This window comes from Mustelus asterias, chromosome 14 (genome assembly GCF_964213995.1).
Source record: "Mustelus asterias chromosome 14, sMusAst1.hap1.1, whole genome shotgun sequence".
In the NCBI taxonomy this organism is placed as follows: domain Eukaryota; kingdom Metazoa; phylum Chordata; class Chondrichthyes; order Carcharhiniformes; family Triakidae; genus Mustelus; species Mustelus asterias.
This window is the reverse complement of record NC_135814.1, coordinates 73,737,637-73,760,659: the sequence shown is the minus strand read 5'-3', so window position 1 is coordinate 73,760,659 and position 23,023 is coordinate 73,737,637. Positions and strand designations below refer to the sequence as shown.

Below are 23,023 nucleotides of genomic sequence, written 5' to 3'. Positions count from 1 at the left end.
ATTATCATTAGACTATTAATCTAGGAACTCAGCTAATACTCTGGGGATCCGGGTTCAAATCCTACCACTGCAAATGGTGGAATTTGAATTCAATAAAAAATATCTGAAATTAAGAATCTACTGATGACCATGAAACCGTTGCCAATTGTCGGAAAAACCCATCTGGTTCACTAATGTCCTTCAGGGAAGGAAATTTACCATCCTTACCCACTCTGGCCTACATGCGACCCCAGAGCCATAGCAATGGAGTTGACTCTCAACTGCCCTCGGGCAACTAAGGATGGGCAATAAATGCTGGCCAGCCAGCGATGCCCATGTCCAATGAATGAATAAAAAGGCCCTTCGGACCTTGAAGCCTGCACCGACTCTGCTGCCCGTCTGAACTAAAACTCCCTACCCAAAGGACAAAGAAAATTGCAGCACAGGAACAGACCCTAAGATGTGCAAATTAGGTTGATTGGCCATGCTACATTGACCATAGTATCAGGGGGATTAATAGGGTAAATACGTGGGGTTACGGGGATGAGCCCTGGGTGAGAGTGTTGTTGGTGCAGACTCAATGGGCCAAATGGCTTCCTTCTGCACTGTAGGGATTCTATTCTATAATGATTTTATGAAAATTAGTGTACTACAACAATTGGAGTAGGGCAATGTGCTTTGACATTCGGTGTCATATCCACCAATGCCTCCCTCTCTACCTCCAAGGCAACTGGAATACTGCAAGGGGTCCATTAATCTTACCACTGCAGCCAATGTAAGTAGAAATATTCACCTTGCAACAATGCATGATAATAAGCATGTTTATCATCCATTTTCTCAATATTGTGTTGAAAACATTGAGAACTTGCCAGCGATCTGTGATAGGTACCACAACGCCATTTTCATCTTCCTCATGCTACATGTTCTTTCACTTAAGTACAGCTTCTGCAGCACAAACATAATAATCAACTTTTAAAATACACCCTCTGTGTCTAAGGTCATTTATGTCAGCATGCTACTCCTCTATCTGTGCTTACCTCCCTTTCTTTTGCGCCCTTCTAGATGTGTGACAGAAACCAAATGAACCCAAATCCCACTACTACTTAACTGTGCAATCCCCTGTTCACACACTGTCAGTCACATTTTTACTTCTAAGCACCAGACTAGATTCCCACTTAAAAAGTAGTCTATGATATAGAAGTACATGCACAATTATGCAGAGTAGGCTTGGTGCACAGGATTTGGGGCTAGAAGGTAAAGAGATTCTTCTTCCTAGAGAGTCAGGCTCTCAGCTGAAGACCTTGAGATGCAGATCTCAGGTCTTGTGTTTAAAAGAAGGACACTTATGGAAGATATAATATAAATGTAGGCATTGGGAGTGATGCCCTAGGATGTGATTCAGGAAGTGGCTGAGTTGGAGCAGTCTACCAGTAGAATCTATGACAACACAATGGATGAGAGTTCAGCATCAGTCAATTCTAGTGTGTGTGGCAGTTTCAGAACGATCAGTGGCTGAGTGCTTTCCCCTCCCAACAAATTATGGGATGGAAGTGTGACTGCTGCAATAAATGCCTTAAATAACAACATGGGGGTGGTTGTCTCTTCCAGCCTCCAAGTAATTGGAAATTGAAACCAGACCACGAGTTTCTATGGCTTTAGAAATCTGATGCCGCTTCGGCATTTTCCCACGGTTCAGTGGCGAGGTAGCACTAAGGCTCAGTGCTAATTACTTTATAGTTGTGTTATCACAGTGTGATTAGTGTATGTGTCACTTTCCACCAGTCCTCCTAAGATTTCCAAACTTGTGGCAGAATGTAGCTAGGTCAGAACAACAGCAGCTGAAATACAGCCTGAAGCAGGTCCTTCCCAATTCTCGATAATCTAAGAAGATGGCCACCTCAATCCTTGACAGGTCTTGGAGAAAATCATTTCACTATCTTTTTTTAAAAATTTGATTTATTATTGTCACATGTATTAGTGTACAGTGAAAAGTATTGTTTCTTGTGTGCTATACAGACAAAGCATACTGTACATAGAGAAGGAAAGGAGAGGGTGCAGAATGTAGTATTACAGTCAGCAGGGGAAGAAGCTGTTCTTGAGTCGGTTGGTATACGATTTTTGTATCTTTTTCCTGACAGAAGAAGGTGAAAGAGAGTATGTCCGGGGTGCTTGGGGTCCTTAATTATACTGGCTGCTTTTCCGAGGCAGCAGGAAGTGTAGACAGTGTCAATGGATGGGAGGCTGGTTTGCACGATGGACTGGCTTCGTCCACGACCCTTTGTAGATTTTTGTGGTCTTGGCCAGAGCAGGAGCCATACCAAGCTGTGATACAACCAGAAAGAATGCTTTCTATGGTGCATCTGTAAAAGTTGGTGAGAGTCGTAGCGGACATGCCAAATTTCCTTAGCCTCCTGAGAAGGTAGAGAACGCGGTGGGCTTTCTTAACTATAGCGTCGGCTGATGAAGCAGATGATTAGAATTTAAAGGATTAAGAATTGCACCAAACAGATATATTTTTCCATTGCACATATTATATTTTTCCATTTAAAATAAATGACTTGCATTGTAGTTAAAGATGCAAAATGTTTTTTGGCCAGATGGGGGCATTTTTCAAGCAAAGGCCTATTCCAGCAGCTGCCATTGTGATGAACACTGCACAATTATTCAGAAACTTGCCAGGTCTATGAATGCTATCATATCCACAAACCCTTTAGACGGAGGCCACCAAATCGGTCATCAGTTTCTGAAAGCTGGTTCAAAGTATAATGAATAATTCCTCCCTTACTTTGATCCCATGGAGGAGAAGACAACATGTGGACCCCGGTTGCTTCTTAAGTGGAGAACTGTGATTCCAGTGAATGTGTCATAGATTCCAAGATGCCTATATTGAAGGAGTTTTCCTAATTGTAGCACAAGCAATGGCTATGTTTCATCTGCCAGTTGCTACATGTCCTCATAACTGACCTCCGCACCTCCAATGTGTTCTATTCCTTGAAACTCCTCCTTTTCAGGTGTGCTCTTTAGATCTGGTTCCTGTGGCCAAGAAATCATGATCATTTGTAATTTTTTTTTTGGCAGTACGAATGTCCTTGGAGGTCCAAAATGGAATTTGCTGCACATGTACACACTTGTAGGTAAATGATGCCCGACAACATATGACTAAAGGTGATGGCACATGCACAGTGAATGGCTGCCAAAATTATGCAGAATAGGCAGCTCATGAAGTCAATCAACCTGCAATCTTGCTTTGATGCCAGTGGTGTCTTTGTAAAGCTTAGTTCTCCAGCTGATGCTCTCTCTCTCTTGAACTCTTACAGCTGAACATGCATTCAGCAGGAAGTAGCCCTTACTGTTTTACTTCAGAAGGACAGAATTGGAACACAATCTATACACACTTTATAAACTTTTATCTATAGTGTTACGATCCCAGCTAATGTCATTACTGGATAAGTCTCAGAATGGAACGTGACTTGATAGATCATTATTTTTTATTTTTTTTAAAACCATGGAGGGTATTTACTGTAAGAAGTCTCACAACACCAGGTTAAAGTCCAACAGGTTTATTTGGTAGCAAAAGCCACTAGCTTTCGGAGCGCTGCTCCTTCATCAGGTAAGTGGGAGTTCTATTCACAAACAAGGCATATAAAGACACAAACTCAATTTACAAATCTTGCCAAGGCCATCCCCAAACCCCCACATCTTGCCTTCAAACAACCGCACAACCTCAAACAGAACATTGTCTGCAGCAAACTACCCAGCCTTCAGGAGAACAGTGACCACGACACCACACAACCCTGCCACAGCAACCTCTGCAAGTCGTGCCAGATCATCGACATGGATGCCATCATCTCACGTGAGAACACCATCCACCAGGTACATGGTACATACACTTGCAACTCGGCCAATGTTGTCTACCTGATACGCTGCAGGAAAGGATGTCCCGAGGCATGGTACATTGGGGAGACCATGCAGATGCTTTGACAACGGATGAATGAACACCGCTCGACAATCACCAGGCAAGAGTGTTCTCGGCCTGTTGGGGAACCATTCAGCAGTCACGGGCATTCGGCCTCTGATCTTCGGGTAAGCGTTCTCCAAGGGCGGCCTTCATGACACACGACAGCGCAGAGTCGCTGAGCAGAAACTGATAGCCAAGTTCTGCACACATGAGGATGGCCTCAACTGGGATTTTGGGTTCATGTCACACTATCTGTAACCCCCACGACTTGCCTGGGCTTGCAAAATCTCACTAACTGTCCTGGCTGGAGACTATACACATCTCTTTAACCTGTGCTTAACCCTCTCTCCACTCACATTGTCTGTACCTTTTAAGACTTGATTACCTGTAAAGACTCGCATTCCAACCATTATTTTGTAAATTGAGTTTGTGTCTTTATATGCCCTGTTTCCCACTCACTTGATGAAGGAGCAGCGCTCCGAAAGCTAGTGGCTTGTGCTACCAAATAAACCTGTTGGATTTTAACCTGGTGTTGTGAGTCTTCTTACTGTGTTTACCCCAGTCCAACGCCGGCATCTCCACTTCATGGGTATTTACTGAACAAATTCACAGCAGTCTGCTGTTGACTTTTTAAAAGAAACAAAATGTTTCTTGTTTAATTTTTATTACACTAGACAACAGAAAGGTTGGAAAGATATCAGCACAGATACCAAGAAAAAAATGATTCAAACTCATGATATCCCTTACAGAAACAACACTCCCGTGAACATTCCAGTGAAGAGCTACCATTATTTCTACACAAGGGTGAAGCTGTTTCAGTTGAAAATAGATTTATTTTCCATTAGACTTCTGCACATTCACTACAAATCCTTCCACAATTGGTATATCCCCTGTGAGCCAGACAACACACTCTAAATTCACTATTGCTTTGACTTCAGAGCAATAATCTCTCCCTCAATGTCAGTGAAATGAAAGAGAAAGTCATTGACTTCAGGAAGAGTAGTGAAGGACATGCCCCTGTCTATATCAATGGGGATGAATTGAAAATGGTCGAGAGCTTCAGTTTCGAGATGTCCAGATCACCAACATCCTGTCCTGGTCCCTCCACGCTGATGCTATAGTTAAGAAAGCACGCCAATGCCTCTACTTTCTCAGGAGGCTAAAGAAATTTGGCATGTTCACTATGACTCTCACTAATTTTTGCAGGTGCATCATAGAAAGCATCCTTTCCAGATGTATCACAGCTTGGTATGGCTCCTGCTCTGCACAAGGCCACAAGAAACGACAAAGAGTTGTCAATGTAGCCCAGTCCATTACGCAAACCAGCCTTCCATCCATTGACTCTGTCTACACTTCCTGCTACCTCAGAAAAGCAGCCAACATAATCAAGGACCCCATGCACCCCAGACATATTCTCTTTCATCTTCTGTCGGGAAAAAGATACAAAAGTCTGAGCTCACGTACCCACTGACTCGAGAACAGTTTCTTTCCTGCTGCCATCAGACTTTTGAATGGACCTACCATATACTTAGCTGATCCCTTCTCTACATCCTATCTGTAACTGTAACACTACATTCTACACCCTCTCCTTTCCTTCTCCCCTATGTAGTCTATGAATGGTATGCTTTGTATAGCGAGCAAAAAACAATACACTGTATCTCAATAGATGTGACAATAATAAATCAAATCAAATACATATGAGTTCCTTAACCTACTTTCTTCAGCAGTCTGACACATTTTTCAGCTAGGCAGAGTCTTAAACCTCTTTCTTCAGTCTACGGCAGTGATGGGCAACCTAGGCTCGTGAGCGCCCCCCACCCCACCCCCCGCCAATCGCAGTAGGCCACAAGTTTTAAGTCAAATGTGCACTAACCATGACCCTATGAATAAGATTAAATACATTTAAAACACGCTGAATATAATGAGTTATAGAAAATGCTTAATCATTCGTGTAGTAATAGAACTGTCATCAACTTAGCACTGCTGCCTCACAGCGCCAGGTACACCGATTCGATTCCCAGATTGGGTCACTGTCTGTGTGGAGTTTGCACGTTCTCCTCATGTCTGCGTGGGTTTCCTCCGGGTGCTCTGGTTTCCTCCCACAGTCTGAAAGACGTGCTGGTTAGGTGCATTGACCATGGTAAATTCTCCCTCAGTGTACCCAAACTGGTACCGGAGTGTGGCGACTAGGGGATTTTCACAGTAACTTCATTGCAGTGTTAATGTAAGCCTACTTGTGACACTAATAAATAAACTTAAACTTAAAAATATGAAAGCTAACCAAAGTCACTGTGTCACTTTCATTTATTGCTCATCTAAATACATGTTTCTGTGTTTCCACAGCTTCCTTCAGATTTGGAAGCTGTCGAGCATGTTGTGCAGAACCTGTCAGAAAGTTTGCTATGTGAGAGGAATGCATCTTTCACAATGTCTCTTGATGGGTTTTTTTTTGGAGATGATACCACCTCATTGCAAATTAAGCAAAACGTTCTCCGTTTCTGTATAATGTCAAAATAATCCAGCTTCCAACTCTCATTTACCATTCTGACCCATCACCGATTGTCCTCTTTTTGGCTACTTCTTCTTCCTCTGTACTTTTTGATTTTGCAGTTGATTCTCTTTTATTATCTTTAACCTTTTGGGCAGCACAGTAGTTAGCACCGCTGCCTCATAGCACCGGGACCCGGGTTCAATTCCCAGCTTAGGTCACTGTCTGTGTGGAGTTTGCACATTTTCCCTGTGTCTGTGTGGGTTTCCTCTGGGTGCTCCGGTTTCTTCCCACATTCTGAAAGACATGCTGGTTAGGTGCATTGACCCGAACAGATACCAGACTGTGACGACTAGGGGAATTTCACAGTAACTTCATTGCAGTGTTAATGTAAGCCTTACTCGTGACTAATAAATATACTTTACTTTACTTTTGCAATTCATGCACTAGGATACCCAGATCCTTCTGCATCTCAGAGCTTTGCAATCTCAACATTTAGATATTATGTCTTTTTAATTCTCCTGCTAAAATGGACAATTTCACATTTTTCCACATTATAATCATAGAGTCGTGGATCTTTACAGCACAGAAAGACATCCTTTGGCTCATTGAGTCTTCACTGGTGATCAAGCACCTATTCTAATCCCATTTTCCAAAACTTGGTCCATGGCCTTGTATGCTATGGAGTTTCAAGTGATCATCTAAATGCTTCTTAAATGTGAGATTTACCAGATCTTTTCCCACCCCCACTCACTTAACCTACTCTATCTATTTGTAGCCTCCTTGTCTCCTCTTCTTTGTGTCATTTATATTAATGATTTGGATGAGAATATAGGGGGCATGGTTAGTAAATTTACAGATGACACCAAGATTGGTGGCATAGTGGACAGTGAAGAAAGTTATCTCCAATTGCAACGGGATCTTGATCAATTGGGCCAGTGGGCTGACGAATGGCAGATGGAGTTTAATTTAGACAAATGCGAGGTAATGCATTTTGGTAGATTGAACCAGGGCAGGACTTACTCAGTTAATGGTAGGGCGTTGGGGAGAGTTACAGAACAAAGAGATTGAGGGGTACATGTTCATAGCTCCTTGAAAGTGGAGTCACAGGTGGACAGAGTGGTGAAGAAGCCATTTGGCATGCTTGGTTTCATCGGTCAGAACATTGAATACAGGAGTTGGAATGTCTTGTTGAAGTTGTACAAGACATTGGTAAGGCCTCACTTGGAATACTGTGTGCAATTCTGGTCACCCTATTACAGAAAGGATATTATTAAACTAGAAAGAGTGCAGAAAAGATTTACTAGGATGCTACCGGGACTTGATGGATTGAGTTATAAGGAGAAGCTGAATAGACTGGGACTTTTTTCTCTGGAGCGTAGAAGGCTGAGGGGTGAACTTATAGAGGTCTATAAAATAATGAGGGACATAGACAAGGTCGATATCTTTTCCCAAAGGTAGGTGAGTCTAAAACTAGAGGGCATAGGTTTAAGGTGAGAGGGGAGAGATACAAAAGTGTCCAGAGGGGCAATTTTTTCACACAGAGGGTGGTGAGTGTCTGGAACAAGCTGCCAGAGGTAGTAGTAGAGGCGGGTACAATTTTATCTTTTAAAAAGCATTTAGATAGTTACATGGGTACGATGGGTAGAGAGGGATATGGACCAAATGTGGGCAATTGGGATTAGTTTAGGGGTTTTAAAAAAAAAGGGCAGCATGGACAAGTTGGGCTCAAGGGCCTCTTTCCATGCTATAGACCTCTATGACACTGTGTCATCAGTAAATTTAGCAACCATACCATCACCCCCTCCATCCAAGTTATTTATTTAAATTGTAAAAAGTTGAGGTTCCAGCATCAATCACACGTTACATCTTGCCAACCAAAAATAACCTAATTATTCTTATTCTCTGTTTCCTGTTAGCTAGCCAATCTTCTTTCCAATATGTTACCCCTATATCATGGAGTCATAGGGCCCGATTTTACCATTGCGTCGCGCCCGTTTTCAGATGCAAAAACTTGGTAAAGTCGAACGTGAAATGATTAGCACGATTTGCGCATGCATTTAAATTGAATTAAGACCATAAGACCATAAGACCATAAGACCATAAGACATAGGAGCGGAAGTAAGGCCATTCGGCCCATCGAGTCCACTCCACCATTCAATCATGGTTGATTTCAACTCCATTTACCCGCTCTCTCCCCATAGCCCTTAATTCCTCGAGAAATCAAGAATTTATCAATTTCTGTCTTGAAGACGCTCAACGTCTCGGCCTCCACAGCCCTCTGTGGCAATGAATTCCACAGACCCACCACTCTCTGGCTGAAGAAATTTCTCCTCATCTCTGTTCTAAAGTGACTCCCTTTTATTCTAAGGCTGTGCCCCCGCGTCCTAGTCTCCCCTGTTAATGGAAACAACTTCCCTACGTCCATCCTATCTAAGCCGTTCATTATCTTGTAAGTTTCTATCAGATCTCCCCTCAACCTCCTAAACTCCAATGAATATAATCCCACGATCCTCAGACGTTCATCGTATGTCAGGCCTACCATTCCTGGGATCATCCGTGTGAATCTCCGCTGGACCCGCTCCAGTGCCAGTATGTCCTTCCTGAGGTGTGGGGCCCAAAATTGCTCACAGTACTCCAAATGGGGCCTAACCAGTGCTTTATAAAGCCTCAGAAGTACATCCCTGCTTTTGTATTCCAAGCCTCTTGAGATAAATGACAACATTACATTTGCTTTCCTAATTACGGACTCAACCTGCAAGTTTACCTTTAGAGAATCCTGGACTAGGACTCCCAAGTCCCTTTGCACTTTAGCATTATGAATTTTGTCACCGTTTAGAAAATAGTCCATGCCTCTATTCTTTTTTCCAAAGTGTACGACCTCGCACTTGCCCACGTTGAATTTCATCAGCCACTTCTTGGACCACTCTCCTAAACTGTCTAAATCTTTCTGCAGCCTCCCCACCTCCTCAATACTACCTGCCCCTCCACCTATCTTTGTATCATCGGCAAACTTGGCCAGAATGCTCCCAGTCCCGTCATCTAGATCGTTAATATATAAAGAGAACAGCTGTGGCCCCAACACTGAACCCTGCGGGACACCACTTGTCACCGGTTGCCATTCTGAGAAAGAACCTTTTATCCCAACTCTCTGCCTTCTGTCTGACAGCCAATCGTCAATCCATGTTAGTACCTTGCCTCGAATACCATGGGCCCTTATTTTACTCAGCAGTCTCCCGTGAGGCACCTTGTCAAAGGCCTTTTGGAAGTCAAGATAGATAACATCCATTGGCTCTCCTTGGTCTAACCTATTTGTTATCTCTTCAAAGAACTCTAACAGGTTTGTCAGGCACGACCTCCCCTTACTAAATCCATGCTGACTTGTCTTAATCCGACCCTGCACTTCCAAGAATTTAGAAATCTCATCCTTAACGATGGATTCTAGAATTTTGCCAACAACTGAGGTTAGGCTAATTGGCCTATAATTTTCCATCTTTTTTCTTGTTCCCTTCTTGAACAGTGGGGTTACAACAGCGATTTTCCAATCCTCTGGGACTTTCCCTGACTCCAGTGACTTTTGAAAGATCATAACTAACGCCTCCACTATTTCTTCAGCTATCTCCTTTAGAACTCTAGGATGTAGCCCATCTGGGCCCGGAGAATTAATGGGCTGCCCGCCCTACTTTACCTGCATTTCCCCTTTTACCATCGTGTTCGCCCGACCAGATTCAGCGCGAAACAGACATGCTCAGCAAAGGCCTGTTTTGGCCGCTGCAGCTTCTAAAGAAGTAAGTTCAGAGCTTCTAACGGCTCTCTGACTCAGATCGGTGATTGGGGGGGAGGGAGGCAGGCCAGATCATTCTCTGGTGGGGGAGGAGGAGGGAGGCCAGATCGTTCTCTGGTGAGACGGGGTGGAGGCCCAATCATTCTCTGGTGGAGGGGGGGGAGGCCCGATCATTCTCTGGTGGAGGGGGGGGAGGCCCGATCATTCTCTGGTGGGAGGGGAGGGAGGAGGAAGGCCCAATTGTTCTCTGCTGGGGGGGAGGTCCGATCATTCTCTGGTGGGGGGAGGAGGAGGGAGGCCAGATCGTTCTCTGGTTGGGGGGGGTGGAAGGGAGGCCCGATCATTCACTGGTGGAGGGGGGGAGAGGAGGAGGGCCAGATTGCTCTCTGGTGGGAGGAGGGAGGCAGGCCAGATGTATCTCTGGTGAGGGGGGAGGTCCGATCACTCTCGGGTGGGGGGGAGGGGGCACGGAGGCCAGATGGATCTCTGGTGGAGGAGACGGGGGGCAGGGGGACCACTGCCACTCTGCGTCTGATTCGTGGGGGAAAAGGGGGGTCTGCTGCCACTCTGCGGGTGATCGGTGGGGGGGAAAGGAGGGCAGGGTGTAATGATCGGTCTGGGTAGCGGGGGGGGGGTGGATAAAGGGGACAGTTATGTTGTGGAGATGGGGCGATATCTGTGGGGAGCATCGCTCCCGCTTTTTGCTCCCAAGCTGTTTTATCCGCCTTTTGCCCGGGAGCGATGTGACAGGGGCACATTTTTTCAAATTTTTTTCACTGCGCATGCGCAGTTCAAAGCTCCAATCGGAGCTGCAGCATTTCGAGTGCGCTAAGTCCTGCCCACAGCGTGATTCAGACTCTCAAATTTTTTTTCAGGCTAAGTGCGTATGGGGGTGCCTGAGAGCAGTTTTCCAAGTGGGATCTGAATTGCGCCCAGATTCAGCACTTGGAATCAAAATGGTAAAATCGGGTCCATAGAGTCATACAGCACAGAAAGAGGTCCTTCGGCCCATCAAGGCTGCACTGGCCACCAAGCACCTAACTACTGAAACTCAATTTTCCAGCCTAGTATGCTTTTCAAGTGCTCATCTAAATGCTTCTTATTATTTGTGAAGTTTCCCACCCTACTACCCTTTCTGACAGTGAGTTCCAGATTCCTAAAAAGGGGTTTCCTCAAAACGCCTCTAAATCTCCTGTCTATTGCCTTAAATTTATGCCCCCTGGTTATTTACTCCTCTACTAAGTGGAGAAGTTTCTTCCTATCAACCCTTTCTATGCCTTCATAATGTTATACATGTCAATCAGGTCTTCTCTCACAGCCTTCTCTGCTCTAAGGAGAATATGTTTCCACTCCATCTGACGAAGGAGCAGCGCTCCGAAAGCTTATGGTATTTGCTACCAAATAAACCTGTTGGACTTTAACCTGGTGTTGTGAGATTTCTTACTAAGGAAAATAACCCAACCTAACCAGTCTCTCTTCATAGCTGAAACACTCTAGCCCAGGCAACATTCTGGTGAATCTCCTTTGCACTCTTTCTACTGCAATCACATCCTTCCTATAGTGTGGGGATTAGAACTGTACACAGTACTCTAAAAGTGACCTCACAAGTGTTTTGTATGGTTCCATCATAACCCCTTTGCTCTTATATTCTATGCATCTGCAAATAAAGGCAAGTATTCCATATGCCTTTTTAACTACCTTATTGACATATCCTGCTGCCTTCAGGGTTGCAGCCCAAGATCCCTCTGGTCCTCTGTACTTCTTAGCATCCTATTGTTTATTGTGTGTTTCCATGCCTTGTTAGTCCTCTGAAAATGCATCACCTCACAATTTTCAGTTTAAATTCCATTTGTCACTGTTCTGCCCACCTGACCAGTCCATCTATATTGACTTTCCTCCTTGTTATTTACCATGCCACCAATTTTTGTGTCATCTGCAAACTTACTGATCAAAGCCTCCATATACCTGTCCTGATCATTCTTCATTATCTTTTATTTTTACTTTCAGCAATAACCTTTGAAATAGCACCTCATCAAATGCTTTCTGGAAGTACAGAATATCCCTTGGTTCACAGCACACATTACTCATAGAAGCGTAGAATCATAGAATTTACAGTGCAGAAGGAGGCTATTCAGTCCATCGAACCAGCACTGACAACAATCCTACCCAGGCCCTACCCCCATAAACCTACGTATTTACCCTCCTAATCCCCCTAATACTAAGGAGCAATTGATCATGGTCAACCAACCTAACCCACACATCTTTGGTCTGTGGGAGGAAACCGGAGCACCTGGAGGAAGCCCAAGCAGACCTGGGGAGAACGTGCAAACTCCACATAGACAGTCACCCGAGGCCGGAATTGTGCCGCTGTGAGTCAGCAGTGCTAACCTGTGCCACCGTACTGCACCGTTACTACTTCAGAGAGTTCCAATAAATTGATTAAACATGATTTCCCTTTCACAAAACCAAGTTAAGCCTGCCTACCTAAGCCTGATTTCCTTGAATTTATTTAAGTATTCTGATATAATGTCTTTATTAATAGCTTCCAAAATTTTCCTGAAGACAGATGTTAAGCTAACTGGCCTGTAGTATCCTGCGTTCTATCTCCCTCCCTTTTTGGACAAATTTACATTTGTATTTTGGCTTTTTTCCAGTGCAATGAAGCGTTCCCTAAATCTAGGGACTTTTGGAAAATTAATTGCATCAACTACTTAACTAGACCCTAGGATGAAGTCCATCAGGACCCAGGGACATGTCAGCCTGTAGCTCCAACAATTTGCTCAGTACCACTTTACTGATCATTGTAATTGTCTTGAGTTCCTCCTTCCATTCCATTTCCTTATGTACAGTTATTTCTGGGATGTTACTTGTGTCATGTGTAGGGAATACTGTTCCAAAATGCCTGTTCAGTTCATCTGCCATCTCTTTATTTTCTATAATTAGGCTCACTTTCAATAGGCCAAATGCTCTCTATTGTAACTCTTTTTAAAAATATCTACAGAATTGACACTTGGGCAGGCTGCCGATTTCGGTGCACATCCACCCCACATATTATAGTGACGAACTTGGTTTGAGAGGAAGGTTGTGGGTTGGGCACCATCCCTATTGAACGTGCTCCCTCGCCAAAAGCATGCCTTGCGGGAGCATGTAAAATGTAGCCCATGATCTTCCAAATTGCTAAATATGGTTGCAGTCGCATTCTTGTTTACTTGAAGGAAATAAATGATAGTGGAATGAATATGCCCATATTAATTTGAAGCCATTTCATTTTTCAGACTGCTAAAAGAAATTGAAGATAAGATTCTGGAAATTCTCTCATCTTCGGAAGGAAATATATTGGAAGATGAAACTGCCATAAAGGTTTTATCTTCGTCAAAGGTTCTTGCCAATGAAATAACTCAGAAGCAAGCTGTAGCTGAGGAGACAGAAAAGAAGATTGATGCCACTCGAATGGGCTACCGACCTATTGCAGTACACTCTTCCATCCTATTTTTCTCAATTGCTGATCTTGGCAATATAGAGCCGATGTACCAGTATTCCCTGAATTGGTTTATCAACCTTTTTGTTATGTCGATAGAAAATTCAGAAAAATCTGACAACCTATCAGAGAGGTATGATAAAACTTTGTTTAATTTTGAATAGTTTAACAAGATATTGGGGCAATTGTAACTTTTGGAGGGTCAGAAAACTGATGGCATTTGATCAGCTGATCGTTAAATGCCATGCCCAATATTCCTTCACATTGATGGAAAGGAAAATTGAACAGCTTGTTCAACAAGCAGCTCCAGTTTTCAGCTTCTGCCAAAGTTTGAAATTATCCCAATTCATTTAAATCTTAAGCATAATACAAGTTTTCCATCTTGCTGAACTTATCATAAATATCATATGGATCAAAAGATTACATGACACTTATAAATGACAGTAAGAAGTCTCACAACACCAGGTTAAACTCCATTATTTGGAATCACGAGCTTTCGGATCACTGCTCCTTCATCAAGTGATCAGGAGCTTTCGGTGATGAAGGTGATCAGGTGATGAAGGAGCAGCGCTCCGAAAGCTCGTGATTCCAAATAAACCTGTTGGAGTTTAACCTGGTGTTGTGAGACTTCTTACTGTGCCCATCCCAATCCAACGTCGGTACCTCATGATCTATAAATGAGGAAGATTTGGGTGCAGAAGGAAGGATTTTAGATTCCTGGATTGCTGGGACTGTTTCTGGGGAAGGTGGGACATATACAAACAGGTTGGTCTGCCCTGAATCACTTTGGGGCCAACATCCTTGCGGGTAGGTTTGCTAGTGCTGTTGGGAGGAGTTTAAACTGGTCTGGCAGAGGGAATGGACATGGAATATTAGTAAAATAGAGAAATGTCATGCTATAGTAAAGGAAGCAAGTCAGAGTGAGTTCAGCTATATTGAGTGTCAAGAGAGTCAAGCAATGTTGAATGGTCTTTATTTTAATGCTAGGAGTGAAATGAATAAGACTGATCAGTCAAGGGCATGGATTGACACATGGAAGTGTGATATTGTTGCTATCACTAAACATGGTTGAGGGAAGGGCAGGATTGGCAACTCAACATTCCAGGGTATAGGAAATTTAAACGAGACAGAGGAGGGTGTAAAAAGGGAGGTGGTGTAGCAACATTAATTGAGTCAATTACTGCAATAAGGAGTGATGATATGGCTTTGTAGGTAGAATTTAGGAATATAATGGGGCAGTCACATTACTGGGAGTCTATTATATATAGGCCCCTAAAGAGTCAGCAGGAAATAGAGGATCAGATATGTAGACAATTCATTGAGGGGTGTAAGAATAATAATTGGGTAATTATACTAGGGTATTTCAAATTCGCCAACATAAACTGGGATAGTCAGAGTGTAAAGAGTTTAGAGGAGACAGATTTCTTGAAATGTATTCAGGGGAGTTTTTTGTATCAATATGTAGAACGCACAGGCTTACATTAACACCACAATGAAGTCACTGTAAAAATCCCCTAGTCGCCACACTCCGGCACCTGTTTGGGTACACTAAGGGAGAATTTAGCATGGCCTATGCACCTAACCAGCACATCTTTCGGACTGTGGGAGGAAACCAAAGCAGACATGGGGAGAATGTGCAAACTCCACACAGACAGTGACCCAAGCCGGGAATCGAACCTGGTTCCTGGTGCTGTGAGGCAGTAGTGCTAACCACCGGCCACCACAGTGCTGGATCTGGTTCTGGGGAACAAAGCCAGACAAGTGCTCAATGTGGCAGTGGGGGAGCATTTTAGCGATAGCGACTATGGTATGATTTAGGTTTGTTGTGGACAAGGAGAAAGATGGCCTGCAAGAGATGGCTTTTGATTGGGTAAAAGCAGATTTTATTAAAATAAAGTAGGATCTGGCCAAAGTTGACTGGGAACAGCTCCTTGTGGGAAAGTCTGCAGCGGAGCAGTGGGAGGCAATCAAAAAGGAACTGGGGAGAGTACAAGTCCAATATGTTTCTTATAAGGGGAAATGTCGGAGCAATACGTTCAAGGAACCCTGGATGTCTAGGACAATTCAGGACTGGATAAGAAAGAAGAGAAAGGCTTTTTGCATATCCAAAGGGAGCAGGGAATATAGGAAGTGCAAGAGGGAACTTAAGAAAACAATTAGAAGAGCAAAAAGGGGGCATGAGAAAGGACTTGCGAAGATTAGAGAGAATCCTAAGACATTGTACAAATATTTTAAGGGGAACAGGTTAACCAGGGAAAGAGTAGGGCAATTTATGTGTAAAACTGCAGGACATTGGAAAGGTGTTAGATAAATACTTCTCATCAGTCTTGCTTAGGAAAAGGAGAACGTAGGTACAGAATTCAAGGAAAGGAACTGTGCAGAACTTACACAGTTTGACATAGGAAATGAGGAGGTATATTGGAGGCTGTCACATACTTAAAAATGGAGAAATCCTCAGACCTGGATGAATTACATCCCAGGCTGTTGTGGGAGGCAAGGCAAGAAATTGCAGGGGCTCTGACACAAATTTATAATTCTTCTCTGGCCACCGTGGAAGTCATGATGTGGAAATGCCGGCATTGGACTGGGGTGAGCACAGTAAGAGGTCTCACAACACCAGGTTAAAGTCCAACAGGTTTATTTGGTAGCACAAGCCACAAGCTATCGGAGCGCTGCTCCTTCATCAGGTGAGTAGGAGTTGTGTTCACAAACAGGGCATATAAAGACACAAATTCAATTTACAAGATAATGGTTGGAATGCGAGTCTTTACAGGTAATCAAGTCTTAAAGGTACAGACAATGTGAGTGGAGAGAGGGTTAAGCACAGGTTAAAGAGATGTGTATTGTCTCCAGCCAGGACAGTTAGTGAGATTTTGCAAGCCCAGGCAAGTCGTGGGGGTTACAGATAGTGTGACATGAACCCAAGATCCCGGTTGAGGCCGTCCTCATGTGTGCGGAACTTGGCTATCAGTTTCTGCTCAGCGATTCTGCGTTGTCGTGAAGGCCGCCTTGGAGAACGCTTACCTGAAGATCAGAGGCTGAATGCCCGTGACTGCTGAAGTGCTCCCCCACAGAAAGAGAACAGTCTTGCCTGGTGATTGTCGAGCAGTGTTCATTCATCCGTTGTCGTAGCGTCTGCATGGTCTCCCCAATGTACCATGCCTCGGGCCATCCTTTCCTGCAGCGTATCAAGTAGACAACGTTGGCTGAGTTGCAAGAGTATGTACCGTGTACCTGGTGGATGGTGTTCTCACGTGAGATGATGGCATCCATGTCGATGATTCAGCGCATCTAGCAGAGGTTGCAGTGGCAGGATTGTGTGGTGTCGTGGTCACTGTTCTCCTGAAGGCTGGGTAGTTTGCTGCGGACAATGGTCTGTTTGAGGTTGTGCGGTTGTTTGAAGGCAAGAAGTGGGGAAACCATGCAGACGCTACGACAACGGATGAATGAACACCGCTCGACAATCACCAGGCAAGACTGTTCTCTTCCTGTGGGGGAGCATTTCAGCAGTCACGGGCATTCAGCCTCTGATCTTCAGGTAAGCGTTCTCCAAGGCGGCCTTCACGACACACGACAGCGCAGAGTCGCTGAGCAGAAACTGATAGCCAAGTTCCGCACACATGAGGACGGCCTAAACCGGGGTGTTGGATTTATGTCACATTATCAGTAACCCCCACAGCTTGCCTCCTGGACTTGCAGGCTGTCCTGTCTGGAGACAATACACATCTCTTTAACCTGTGCTTAATGCTCCCTCCACCCACATTGCCTGTATCTTTAAGATCTGGTTGGTTGTAGGGATTCGCATTCTAATCAGTATTCTGTAACTTGATTTTGTGTCTGTGCCCTGTTTGAGAGCACATTTCCACTCCATCTGACGAAGGAGCAGTGCTCCGAAAGCTAATGGTATTTGCTACCAAATAAACCTGTTGGACTTTAACCTGGTGTTGTCAAAACTCTTACTGTGTTCACCCCAGTCCAACGCCAGCATCTCCACACCAAAGAAAACAATCCAAGCTTACCCAGTCGCTCGTTATTGCTTAAATGTTCCATCCCAGGCAACATGCTGGTGAATCTCATCTGCACCCCCTCTTGTGCAATTACAACTTCTAATAGTGCAGTGACCAGAACTGCACAAAGTACACCAGCTATGGCCTAACAACGTTTTTTGCAACTCCAACATTACCTCCTTGCTCTTATACTCTGTGCCACGACTGATAAAAGCAAGTGTCCCATATGCCTTCTTAACTAACCTATTCACCTGCTCTGTCACCTTCAGGAATCTGTGAATAAGTATCCAAGATTAAAATGTTCCTCGGAGCTTCCTAATGTCCTGCCATTCATTAAATACTTCCTTGTCTTGTCACTTCTTCCAAAGTGCATCTCCTGCACCTATCAGAGTTAAATACCATTTGCCACTGCTCTGTCCATCTGACCAACCCATCCATATTTGCCTGTAGCCTACAGCCTCTTTCTTCACTATTAACCACCCTACCAATTTTGGTGTCATCTGCAAACCTGCTTTTCACTTCCCTCACATTATCGTTTGTATCATTTATGTATATAACAAACAATAAGGGTCCCAGAACTGAACCTTGGGTATGCCACTGGACACCAGCCTCCAGGCACTCAAACAACCTTCTACCATCACCCTTTGTGTCCTATTACTAAGCCAGTTTTGGATCTATCTCACCAGGTTTCTGTGAATTCCATGTGCTTCAACTTTCTGAATCAGTCTCCCATATGTGGCATTTTCAAAGGCTGTGCTATATTCCATATAATCTACATCAACTGCACTTCCCTCATCCACACACACAATCACATTTTCAAAAAATTCTATCAAATTTGTTAGTCTCCCCATCTGACAAAGCCATGCTGACTAACCCTAATTAACCATGTTTTTCCAAATGGAGATTAATTCTCTCTTTCAGAATTTTCTGCAATAGTTTCCCTATCATTGATATGAGACTCACCGGTCTGCAATTTCTTGGTTCATCTCTGCAACCCCTCCTGAAATGTGGAACCACATTCGCCATCATCCAGTCCTCTGGCACTTCCATTGTGAGAAGTCTCACAACACCAGGTTAAAATCCAACAGGTTTATTTGGTAGCACGAGCCACAAGCTTTCGGAGCGCTGCTCCTTCATCAGGTGAGTGGGAGTTGTGTTCACAAACAGGGTTCACAAACAAACTCAATTTATAAGATAATGGTTGGACTGCGAGTCTTTACAGGTAATCGAGTCTTAAAGGTAGAGACAATATGAGTGGAGAGAGGGTTAAGCACAGGTTAAAGAGATGTGTATTGTCTCTAGCCAGGAAAGTTAGTGAGATTTTGCAAGCCCAGGCAAGTCGTGGGGGTTACAGATAGTGTGACATGAACCCAAGATCCCGGTTGAGGCCGTCCTCATGTGTGCGGACTTGGCTATCAGTTTCTGCTCAGCGATTCTGCGTTGTCGTGAAGGCCGCCTTGGAGAACGCTTACCCGAAGATCAGAGGCTGAATGCCCATGACTGCTGAAGTGTTCCCCGACACGAAGAGAACACTCCTGCCTGGTGATTGTCGAGCGGTGTTCATTCATCCATTGTCATAGCATCCGCATGGTCTCCCCAATGTACCATGCCTTGGGACATCCTTTCCTGCAGCGTATCAGGTAGACAATGTTGGCCGAGTTGCAAGAGTATGTACCGTGTACCTGGTGGATGGTGTTCTCACGTGAGATGATGGGATCCGTGTCGATGATCCGGCACGTCTTGCAGAGGTTGCTGTGGCAGGGTTGTCTGGTGTCGTGGTCACTGTTCTCCTGAAGGCTGGGTAGTTTGCTGCGGACAATGGTCTGTTTGAGGTTGCGTGGTTGTTTGAAGGCAAGAAGTGGGAGTGTGGGGATGGCCTTGGCGAGATGTTCATCTTCATCAATGAAATGTTGAAGGCTCCGGAGAAGATGAAGACGAACATCTCGCCAAGGCCATCCCCACACCCCCACTTCTTGCCTTCAAACAACCGCACAACCTGGAGACAATACACATCTCTTTAACCTGTGCTTAGTGCTCCCTCCACCCACATTGTCTGTATCTTTAAGATCTGGTTGGTTGTAGGGATTCGCATTCTAATCAGTATTCTGTAACTTGATTTTGTGTCTCTGTGCCCTGTTTGAGAGCACATTTCCACTCCATCTGACGAAGGAGCAGCGCTCCGAAAGCTAATGGTATTTGCTACCAAAAAACCTGTTAGACTTTAACCTGGTGTTGTTAAAACTCTTATTGTTTTCTTTGGAGCAGAGAAGGTTGTGGGGGGACATGATTGAGATGTATGAGATTGAGGGGCATGGACAGAGTGAATAGGAAGCAGCTGTTCCCCTTGGTTGAGGGGGTCAATCACAAGGGGACATAGTTTTAGGGTAAGGGGCAGGGGATTCAGTGGGGATTTGAGAAAAGAAAATTAACTCAGCCAGTGATGGGAATCTGGAATGCATTTGCCTGGAAAGGTAGTGGAGGCCTGAAACCTTACAACCTTTAAAAAGTATTTGGATGAGCACTTTTATCTCATTTCCTTGAATGTTATGATGATTTGTGTTGGAAAATGGGATTAGTGTGACATTAGTGGTAGTTATTATCAGTGCAGGCTCAAAAGGCCGAAGGGCCTTTTCTGCACTGTATGACTTTATGAAAGTCATTCGGTCTACCTAATTCATCTATGTAGACTGATTCTATACTCCCCAATCTGCTGCATCTAATTATTTCTAGTTTCCAGGATCTTCACCTCCATCATTCTGCTTGAATTTCCACTCCAAGTGTTGATCACGGTGCATAAAGAACTTCCTGATATCAGTTTTTAAATTACCATCTGTTAGTTTGCACTTGAATTTTCTTGACATTCTCCCATGCATTAATTTAGAGTAGATTCCAGATTAATCTTTTAAATGGCATTTACTATATTACATATCTTATAAGACCACCTTTCAGATGCTACTTTTCTGGCTGAAATTTTTTCCTGTCTTTCATCATTGGTAGATTTTTCCTCCAGGCATTGGGAAATTGATATCAGGTACAAACCTCACTCTCGGGCAAAGAATTCAATGGCCCCAATTTCTAAGGAGTCAGACTGTGAGTTGGATAGATGGCAAATTGAGCATTGATTAGTAGCTTGGTGGGCAGGAATACTGTGGCTGTCATTTTACTCATTGCAGTAGAAAACATGAAACAGGAAAGGCAGAGTGTTGGAACCTGGGCAGAACTGACCCTTGCAGTACTGGAGGTCCTCTTTGAAGCAATGAGGGAGTGCAGGAAAGTCCAGAGGGTGGAGGGAAAAACCACTCATCCAAACAAGGCAGGCGTGGAGAGAGATCTGAAAACATGAATAGGTGAAGTATGGTCAGGAGAAACTGGGTCCAATTCCAGAAGAAGTTCAAGGGCCTTATTCACGCTGACAAGGTGAGTGCAATGCCAGACCCTCATGACAGGACTCTGGGCTTTCAATCTCCAGCAGACTCACCAGCTGCTCCTGAACATGGGAGAAATGTTTGCACAGGGTACTCACTGACCCCTTCAGCAAGGCTTAGATTCATATTGCTGTTAAACACTGTCAGCATAGATTCATGCAGCTTCTTAAATTTATATGAATCAATGGTGCCCAACCTACACATCATGACCGGCATTGTACAGGGAGCTATGGAGATTGCCAGGGTTGGCTGGCAATGAGCAAGGCAGGGAAGATAATGTTCAATACCATTCACAACTCCTAAAATACTGAAGCCATCCATGTCCACATATGGCAAGACCTGGACAGCATTTAGGCCCGGGCTGATAAGTGGCAAGTGACATTCACTCCGTACAGGTGCTGGGCAATGACCATCTCCAAGAAGAGAGAATTTAACAGTCTCCCCTTGATGCTCAACAGCGTTAGCAGCAATGAACCCCCAACATCATCATCCTGGTCTTTCCATTGACCAGAAATTTAATTGGACCAGTCATATTAATACTGTGACTACAAGAGGGCGGCACGGTAGCACAGTGGTAGGGCGGCACGGTAGCACAGTGGTTAGCACTGCTGCTTCACAGCTCCAGGGTCCCGGGTTCGATTCCCGGCTCGGGTCACTGTCTGTGTGGAGTTTGCACATTCTCCTCGTGTTTGCGTGGGTTTCCTCCGGGTGCTCCGGTTTCCTCCCACAGTCCAAAGATGTGCGGGTTAGGTTGATTGGCCAGGTTAAAATTGCCCCTGAGATGTGTAGGTTAGAGGGATTAGCGGGTAAATATGTGGGGGTAGGGCCTGGGTGGGATTGTGGTCGGTGCAGACTCGATGGGCCGAATGGCCTCCTTCTGCTCTGTAGGGTTTCTATGATTTCTAAGCAGGCCAGAGGCTTGAAATTCTGTGGAGAGTAACTCACCTTATGACTCCCCAAAGCCTGTCCGCAATCTACAAAGCACAACTAAGGAGCATAAAGGAATATTCTCCACATGCCCAAATGAGTGTAGCTCCAAATATACTCAAGAAACTGCACATCATGCAGGACAAAGCAGTCTGCTTGATTATTAATCTACAAGATGCATTGCAGCAACTTGCCAAGGCTCCTCCAATAGCACCTTCCAAACTAAGAACCTCCAACACTTAGAAGGTCATAAGAAATAGGAGCAGAAATGGGCTACTTGACTCATTGAACATGCTCTGCCATTCAATAAAGTATTGGCTAATCTGATTTTGCCCTTTAACTCCACTTTCCTCTCTGTATCCCTTATCAATCAATATCTGTCTAAATCAGGCTGGAACAAATTCAATGACTTCACCTCCACTGCCCGCTGGGGAAGAGAATTCCAAACACTAACGACTTTCTAAGAAAATAAATTCCTCCTGATCTCCATCTTAAATGGGAGACCCTTTGTTTTACACTGAGATCCCAAGTTGCAGGCCTCCGCTTGAGAGCAAATATCCTCCTTAATAATTGATTCTCACATATCCCAATGAGAAACATTAGACTAACTGGCTCATAATTTCCTGCTTTTTGTCTCTGTCCTTCCTTGAATAGAGGTGTTACATTTGCAGCTTTTCAGTCTGCTGGAACCTCTGCAGAATCTAATGAATTTTGGAAGATTATAATCAATGCCTCCACTATCTCTGCAGCTATTTCCTTTAAGACCCTAGGATGTAAGCCATCAGGTCCAGGGGACTTGTCAACCTATAGTCGCATTAGTTTTCCTGGTACTTTTTCTCGGATGATTGTGATTGTTTTAAGTTCCTCTCTCCCTTTTGAATCCTGCTTTTCTACTGTTCTTGAGATGCTTTTTGTGAAGAAAGATACAAAATACTTGTTCAAAGTCTCTGCCATTTCCTTATTTCCCAGTATTAATT

General features: G+C 44.2%; 1 protein-coding gene across 1 annotated transcript in view; it reads left to right on the top strand.

Annotated features, from left to right (window-relative positions):
* dnah7 (dynein, axonemal, heavy chain 7) overlaps positions 1–23,023 on the top strand; it is a 468,798-nt gene that overhangs the window by 331,920 nt on the left and 113,855 nt on the right. Inside the window, exon 50 of the mRNA XM_078228625.1 lies at positions 13,485–13,820. Within this exon, the coding sequence (XP_078084751.1) occupies positions 13,485–13,820 (336 nt within the window). The remainder of the gene's footprint in view (positions 1–13,484; positions 13,821–23,023) is intronic.